Source organism: Phalaenopsis equestris, unplaced genomic scaffold (genome assembly GCF_001263595.1).
Source record: "Phalaenopsis equestris unplaced genomic scaffold, ASM126359v1 Scaffold000002, whole genome shotgun sequence".
NCBI classification, from domain to species: Eukaryota; Viridiplantae; Streptophyta; class Magnoliopsida; order Asparagales; family Orchidaceae; genus Phalaenopsis; species Phalaenopsis equestris.
In genome coordinates, this window is record NW_018164444.1 from 3,859,215 (window position 1) to 3,868,243 (window position 9,029).

Genomic DNA, 9,029 nt, shown 5'->3' on the forward strand with positions numbered 1-9,029 from the left:
CTTTTCTAAATTTGTTTTGGAGGTGGGTTAGTCTTCTTTCTTTTTCATTTCTTGCTTTTTGGTTTGCTTTCCTTGTTTCTTGGTTTAGGTTTTTGGTGCTTATGTCTGATAGATAGGTGTGCATATATAGTCTTTTGCTATATATGAACCATCAAGCAAGGTCGTAAGTAGATCGGTTTTGTTTTGGGGCTTAGGGCGGTGATGACAAAGGCACACTGGTGGTAGAACGGAATGATATTCTATCCTACGACATCATGACCCAATCTGAGGATCTGGTGAACCATAGGACGATAGTATCAATCACCGACACAAAACAAGCGGGGGACCCGTACCTTCTTAGATTGTTGGCGGTCTTTACGCCCGATAGCGTGATCGACTTCATGACAATCATAATTTTCAAAACTGATAAGAACCGATAGATAAGAACATATAGAATATTTATAAAAATATTTTTACTACAAAATTGATACAACTTCTTTTTGTATGCCTAAAATTCATGTGCATGCTAAAATATAAATTTTAAATGTATTGTAACTTGGTTGTCCACTTGTCGATTATTGGTATCAGGCTAAAGAACACCTTCCTAAGTTAGTTATAGTAAGACACTCTTCTAGTTGAGTGACGGGCTCTATACATCCGGGTGACCGATGGTACCCTTCGACGTCACTCGAGTATAAAAATATAGTATCTCAGCCTAGCCCCGACTCGAGTGCTTGCGGTTTTCTCTCTTCGGATTTTTCGTGTGATTTTATTGGAACTTTTGGTAAAGCACTCGTGGTCTTTTTCCGGGATCTTCCGTGTTTTCGGTGACTTTCTTTGAATTGTCATTTGTTTTGTTTTTTTTTTTTTTGCTTCGATATTTCCGTCATGAGTCATTTGCCGATTTTCTTGAATTTTTTTTATCGTTGGTCATTTGTCTCTCTTTCTTGAGTTTTTCAGGTGGTATTTCTTTTGTTGATACAATACATGTTAGCTCATTTCTTAAATTCTGTCACTGTACTTATATCTGCTATATCAACTATATTTAAAGAAGCAGTAGGCCTCCCAGGTATACATGTTTGATTTACATTATAGCATTTTACTATACAGCACATTGTACTGTTCTTTTCTATTGAACATTCTACTATTTTCCTATACTGCATGTTTTACTGCTCCTCTACATACTGAACTGTCATTGCTTTCCTTTGTTATATCTGTTACTGTTTCTTTTACACACTATACCTTAGAATAGGAGGTTAGTAGTTGGTTTTATAGGAGGTATCCGGCAGCAGATCGTTGACTCAACAATTGCATGTACCCTTAAAATTAACAACGAATCTGAAGGTTCTACAACAGAGAGCTTGGAGCAAACACCGTAGGCAGCACAACGATGACACACAGAAGAACAACTTGGAGATGGATCTGCAACATCAAAACAAGTTCACGTCAGTTAAGTATTTTCCTTAGTTTAAATAACAAGTCATAGGACTTCAAGGTAGTTTGTTTAATGCAACGCAAATCATCACCTTATCTTTAGGACTTTTGCACAACCTTGTTGTGCAATTATAAGTCCTAACATTTTTAGTATTCCGAGATTACCGTACGGTATTGTGTAAATCTTTCATATCTTTCTAGGTCATTTGCACGATCAGATATCGTGCGAAAGCAAGTCCTAAATTCTGAAAGAAATTGCATGATTAAACATTGAATAACATTATTTTAAAGACATAAAGCAAACAATAGGATAGTTGGGAAGTCACCAGGGTTTTCCCTGGATCAGTGATATCCTCTACTCTTCGTTCCTTTGGATTCCTTAAAATAACTGTTCTTATTTGAGCCACTCCCATTTGATTTTCCCGTGTTCAATCTTGGAAACCTGAACTTTGAAATCTTGAAGGCAAAACCACTTATCTTAATCGAAAGTCTTCTTAAGTGACCCTGGTCATTTAAGATGTAATTAACTATAAGGGTTTGCCTCTATAGGGAACTAGGAACCCAGGTAAAATAAACCTTATCTAATCCTTATATTAGTTTGGGGAACTTGTCGGCCATACATAAAAGGTATTGCAGACCAAACGGATGTCACAAACTCCTTAGTTTAGATGGTTAAGTCTACTGTTAAGTGGTATGTTTATCCTTCGGGATAGTGTATTACTTGTGGTATCGCGCTTAGTCATCCAAATTATTCAATATGTGAGACTCGTTTGGTCTAAACTATTTTTAAATTAAAATGTTACTTTCAAAAAACATATTTACATCAAAACTATTTTCATATTTACAAAAATCATTCATTTTCCAAAAATAAAGACCGACACATGGCTAATGATAAAGAAGTATGGGACTGATGTGGAGAGCTCACACGTTATGAGATGTTACTGAGAGATCAAAGCCTTGGATTTAGTCTCATATTGAGAAAGTATGTTGGTGTAAAAATATATATTATTAGCTCTTATTTATTAGCTTAAGCTTTAAAGTTGAAACTAGATGTGCATATTTGTGTATTAAGTCCAACTTTGATCCTTTTTAATTTGGGGTCTCTATAAGGATTGTTAAATATATAGAGATAAATTCTCTTCCTAAAATAACATTCTCCTAATATAAAATAAAATTCATCATTCTTGTAAATCCAATTTAAGATTTGATTTTTTTATAAGAATTTTTAAGAAAATATAGATTTTTTATTGTTAATACTATGAGATATTCGAAATAATCTAATTTCTTAAATAAGGGGTTAGGTATTTTTTGTATTTTTATATTATCTCATGTATAAATACCACCCCAAGGTGACCTTATAAGAATTCTATACAAAATGCAACTCACAATAAATGGATGAGAGGAGAGAATTGATTAACGAAAAACCAAGAGACGCGATGGAGATTGGACTGTTTCTGTTTAAAAACAATAGTGGACTTCAACCCCCTATCACCACAATAGAGTTTAATGGTTGATAAAAACAATCGAGCAATTATTATAAGAAAAGCTTTTTGCAGGCCCCATTACCAAGAGGAGAGATATACTTCAATTATTCCCTATAAATAGATAGCTTTGAACTTTTCTCCTCGCTGATTTTCTTGATCTTATGATGACTATAGCAGGTGTTTATTGTATTGTTTTATAAAAGCAATAATTTGTATTTATCTCTTATCTTGTAAGACAAATATCTCCATATATTTTTTTAAAATCTTATTTAAACGTTTGTTCTATGTATGATATTTGATATTAGCAGATTTCACCAACCCATATAAATTTATGCAAATTTTGCGGTTATATTTCTACGATTACTTTGTTTAGCTTCATATTATTGCTCAATGTTATTCTCTATTCTAACAACTAATGTAACATTAATTTTAGATCCAACTATGGAGGATGAGAATATCAAGAACAATAAGTTCAATGACCAAAACTTTGGATTCTAAAGCTGTAGAATGAAGACCTCATCAATTGCTAAAAAACACGAAGTTATAATCAATCGATCAAGAGCTAAAATTGATAAAGAGGCAAGCACCGAAATTATTTTTCTTCCCTAACCATGAAATGACGTAATAAGAGTCGTGAGGTGCTCGTTGATATGCTAAAAAAAAAAACTCTTCCATAAAGAAGGTATAAATAATGCACATATTTTTCAATCATAAAATGAATAAAGAAGCTTTAGTCAATATGCTAACCATGAGTTCAACTTAATCACAAGATAGGTGAAGTCTACAAAATTTTAAGTTCGAAGACAAGATCATAAAGTTGCATTATTTTCACCTATAATCGAAAGCAGGTGATTTCTCGACATTCATAAGCAACTTCTATACATCAAAAACTATAATTCAGCAATATTGGATATTTCATTCTCACTGAGGAAGTCTAGCAAAGTTAGAAAGGTGAATATACATGCAGGATAAGGAAAGAGATCTGTCACTAGATCAAATACAAAGATCAACATCAAAATTCAATAAATTATAATCTATAATTTTATGTTATTTTGTATAATTATACAGTATGTAAAAAGGGGAAGACCAAGGAAAAAATTATTTAAATTAAAAACTTTTCTTTTTTTGGAGCTACTCGAGCACAAAATTGAGGGTACATAATTACAATAAAAGCTTTAGTGAATTTTTAAAGATTGGAGAGTTTTGCAGTAGTTTCTGAATAAAGCTCTTTGGGGAGATTGATTAGTATTGTTTGTAGGGGTTTTATGAATAGAATTTTCTTGTATTTCTTTTTTGTGTTTTCCTCCTTTTTATTTTGTACAATGAAAAGTAATTTCATCTCCTAACAAAAGCTTGTGTCTACAAGTAGTTGATGCCTCCAGCTTCTAGTTTGATTTGTGACTCAAGAATTGCAAGCCTTAATATATTTATTTTTCTATAGCTTCTTTGTATCTTATTTCCCTATCACCTTTCCAAAGCTTTCAATCCTCGTAAAAATTGAGCCATATTTTTTTCACAATACCCTAACTTCTTATATCCACCATCTATGACTAGTTTACTAACTCATAACTTCCTAATCACGTATCATTTTGACATAGATCACATCCATTAAACAGTTTGCATCCTAAGCCTTTTGATATGAAAGTCCTTTTTCTTTTTCATTTAAGAGAACTTGACCACACATTGCAAGCACATTTTGGCTAGAAATCTATCTCAAAACCCAAAAACTAATCACCTTCCTTAGCCTTCCACCAACCCTAAGCCTTCAACCACCAAATTAACAACTCTTGAAACCACATAATAACCAAAAAAAATATATATAATAAAAAAAATAGAGAGAGATAGAAATTAATCAATCTAAGAAGCACCAAAATCACTACAGGAGACAAACTTCTCTCAAAATTTCTCCATCAAAGCTCTTCATCATCAAATTATTTTGCTTCAAGAGGAAAAACTATACGTCATCAACAATACAACTTGAAATCAAATTACCTAGTTATTTTTCCTTAGTTATCACTTTCTTTTACTTCGTTATAAATCTATGTTTAAAATAAATCGAAGATACTGGCATGCTTTGTTAGCCATTCTGATATTAATATGTTTAGTTCTCAACAACACTTAAAAACCATATCAATTTTGTACTAGAACTTATCCCACCAGATGAGTTGCATCCAATGAACATAAAAAAATCTATTTTAATATATAAAGTTGAAGTATTATTTTTTTTATATTTTCTATTGATTAATTAGTATTAGGCATAATTATCTTTAATTAAAAAAAATAGCAATTACTTAAAAACTCCAAAAAAAATTCAAGTGTTTTTTATTGTAGTATTACATAAATGTCATATTTTTTCTTTTGTATAATGATTTTTTTTCAAGAAAAAAAAAATGCACGAGTAGTTTTACATTTGTAAGGCTAAAAGAGCCTTGTGAAAAGAAAGAAAAAATCTAAACTAAAAAGAGCTCAAAAGTTAAGTGATATATTATGAAAGCTCCATACGTGAAGATCTTTCAGTCAAGCATTATTGATTATACATATCATAAAGTATTTTTTTCTTTTATCTTGGGATTTTATCATTTTAATATTTTTAAAAGCACTTCACTACATATTGTGTGTTTACAATCATGTATACCCTTATATTAGTAAAATACCCCTATAGTAATATAAATTTGAAACTTCTACATTAGACAACTTTCACAAAATCAAGAAATTTTAGATTGGTCTAAGAAATTGAATTTTTTTTATAATCGACAAAATATGAATAACATTCAAAGAACTGACATTCCAAATTTAAAATTAATAAAAAAGGCCAAGATAAATTAAAATGACTTGTGAAAGAGAACAAATTTTTGGGAGAAAAAAAACTCTAACATGGCTAAAGATAAAAGAAAGTTTGAAATCTATATACAATCCAAGACAACTTGAAACCCATAACCATAAGATGGTCCCCACATATTTGAGAATATATTTTTTTTTTATTTTTACTAGAAGTAGATCAAAAAAGTTCAAGATTATGATTAAACTCATAAAATTATTTATAGGTTCAATTATTTAAATTAAAGATTCAACAATCTTAAGAAATTAATAAGATAAGCTTTTAAAGATGACCAAGAAACTTTCCCTAAACGTATAAGAACTATAGGTTTCCAATAAATGAGATTAGCTCAATTATTATCCCATTTATGTTAGATATATACCCTAATGAGCTTAAGCCCCTATTTGACTTTAGTGTCAATGCTAAGAAATCTTTTATTGCATCACTTCCAATTGAGAGGCATATATCTATTATGGCCTTGAAACCTTTGAGTGGACAACTTATGCCCTTCCATAGTGGGCTCATTGATGAGCATCTTATTAAGCTTACAATACACATACCTACTGTGGTCTCAAATCATCGGCCTAAACAATATATTATTTTTCTAACCTCGTTCTTGATAGGACTTCTATATTTGAAAATGATGATATAACACTATCTTCAAAGATGCACATATCCACTGCAGTCTTAGAATTTTAGCATGAAATTTCTAACTTCAATGACAAACTTGATACGATTTCACCTCTAAAAAAATCTAGCACATTATTGCTCTTTGAGAAACACAAGCCTATTATGATCTCACATATTCATTATGTCTTATTTGACACATACATCAAAGGGTCTTGTGATAAACCACCATCCTTTTTTTCCTCTTTGACCTCCATTACCAGATTTAACTTACCAAAATTAGCATCTTAAGTAGTATGATGACATAAATGGTCTATTCTTAATTATACTAATTTTGATTGACATGATTCATCATTCATTGCAATTTAATTTTGATTGACATGCCTTATCATTCATTATATGATACTATATTTTCATTAGTGCTTCATTACACAATATTCATTCACATATGATATAATAATTTGATATAAATAATATTACATTGTTGAAACTATTGTTCAAAAATCTTCATCTAAGAAATATAATAACAACGATTATGATAAAACTTAAACTCAATTTCTTAGCTATGAATCAATCAGATATTATATGATGAGCGACCCTTAGGCTTAATACATATTTTCTAGTTTTGTCTCTTAATATGTTCTCTATTCAAAATTTCATTGCATATGATATCTTCCCATTTCAAGGATTCGTCAAATGTTAGGATTGACAAACTAGCCCACTTGTAAGAGATATAAGTTGATTCCTATAATTAGTTCTATTATAATTTATCACAGCAACTATGGATATTATTTAAATGTTAACTTTATTTTGAAAGCAATTCAACCACTCGTAATGAAGGACTCATGATTATGATTTAAGATTTAGAAAATTTCACATAATCGGAACAATTAGCAACATTTTCAAAATGAGCATTTCACTATTATCTTGGAGGAAAGTGTTTTCTTCCATCTCTGTAGAGCTTCATATATTTTTTTCTACCTCCACTGATTATTGAAAATAACTTTAATCTCTTGCACAAACTTGTGTCCAACAAATTTTTGGATTAATTTGTGAAGGTGAACATAAAATTTACTATCTTACTCCTTATTCTTTTATGCCCCACCACTTTCCAAAAATCTTAATCCAATTCAACCCTCCACAAAAACTCTGATATCCACCTATTGCGACCAATTCACATACGCAATTCATATTTTTTTTTCCCACACATCCAATTGACCTAAAATCACCACCAATAGTTAGCTAACAACCCAAGTATTTAATCTAGAGGTTTTCATCCTTTTTCAACTAATAAAACCTAGAACATTTGGCCAAAAATATATCCCAAAAATCATAAGACTAGTCACTACCTTCTTTAACCTTTCACTAACCGTAAATCTTCCACCACAACCTTAAAAAGTCTAAACAATCTCGTCATTATTATAATGTGTTAAATAATGAAAATAATAGTAGCTCACAAAACAAAAAGAAAATCATTGAGATAAAGATATATTATCAGCAGAGGAGCAAATCTAAATGTTGCAATGTTGCATATTGCACTGTGGCATGACTACAATATGAAGGCTCGGATGGACATATCTCAAATCAGATGGGTGAATCTATGAATGTATGAATATTGCTTGTGAAGAGATCTATAGTACATAAGTATCCAATGTGCTTAGTCCTAAGAAGCCATGGTTCCTAAACTCAAGTAATTTTTTTTCATTTAACTAAGAAATACCAACATTTAGTGAGCAATTATTTTGATCACAACAATTTTATTGCATCCAAATAATTGAATTTCATTCACCTCAAAATGCTTGAAAAGACAGCCAAATAACTAACGGAATTACAAAGATAACTTCTCTGCTCTAATCGAGTCAAACACCCAAGCAAGTGCATTTCGTGCAATTATATATCACTTTATAAATGTCACAGACAAATTTAGACAAAATCATGTACAAAATTAAACCAAGGGAGAAATGCAGCAATTTTCTCTTAAATTATGCATTTGAAAGAGAGAGATGAGCAAGCACAGTTAATCATGAGTGTTAAGGAATCAGACCGTCATTTTCCTGTGAGAGGGTCACAATGCCTTCGACCTGAGAACTGCCCTTGAGAATGGCGACTGCCTTCTTGGTCGCTTCGGTGACAGCGAGAGGCTTGGGCATGGCTGCTGGACTTGACAATTGGAATAAGGAGATCCGGAGGGGCTGCTCAACAAGAAAGGTAGAAAGGAGTAGGGATGCAGAGGAAGGTGGCGAAGGAGGATGGAGAAAGGCGCAAGTCGGAACAGCTGAAAGCACAGTATGCGCGGCCATCGCTGCTAGGATCGCCTGCATAGCTAACGCCAGGAGGAAAATAGCGACGCGGGAGCGTGTGAAGAACAGGGAAGGAAAGATAAGGCCCTTTTTCTACCTTCGAATTTGGATTGAGCTCCATAGTTTGAGACATAATTGGATAATTAAATGCAAATGATTTGAAACATTGTTATTATTTGAAATATTGTTATTTATAAATTAATTATCTATGTGATTTTTTTTTAACCTAGAATGTATATGCATGTCATGATCAAAATATTGAGAATTTAATAAAAATAAAAAATATGGGTTGGGTTTTATTATGAATTTTGATATTTTAGTGAGAATTTGAAAAGTGGATGGAAGAGGGTGATTGATTTGTAAGTATGAAGTTTTGGGAGATCTGTA

General features: G+C 31.6%; 1 protein-coding gene across 1 annotated transcript in view; it reads right to left on the minus strand.

The window, feature by feature from the left end:
- Positions 1 to 8,752, minus strand: part of LOC110032890 (superoxide dismutase [Cu-Zn], chloroplastic-like) — a 33,766-nt gene extending 25,014 nt beyond the window's left edge. The window contains exon 1 of the mRNA XM_020736671.1: positions 8,387 to 8,752. Within this exon, the coding sequence (XP_020592330.1) occupies positions 8,387 to 8,663 (277 nt within the window). The 5' untranslated portion in view covers positions 8,664 to 8,752. The remainder of the gene's footprint in view (positions 1 to 8,386) is intronic.
- Positions 8,753 to 9,029: the final 277 nt, after the last annotated feature.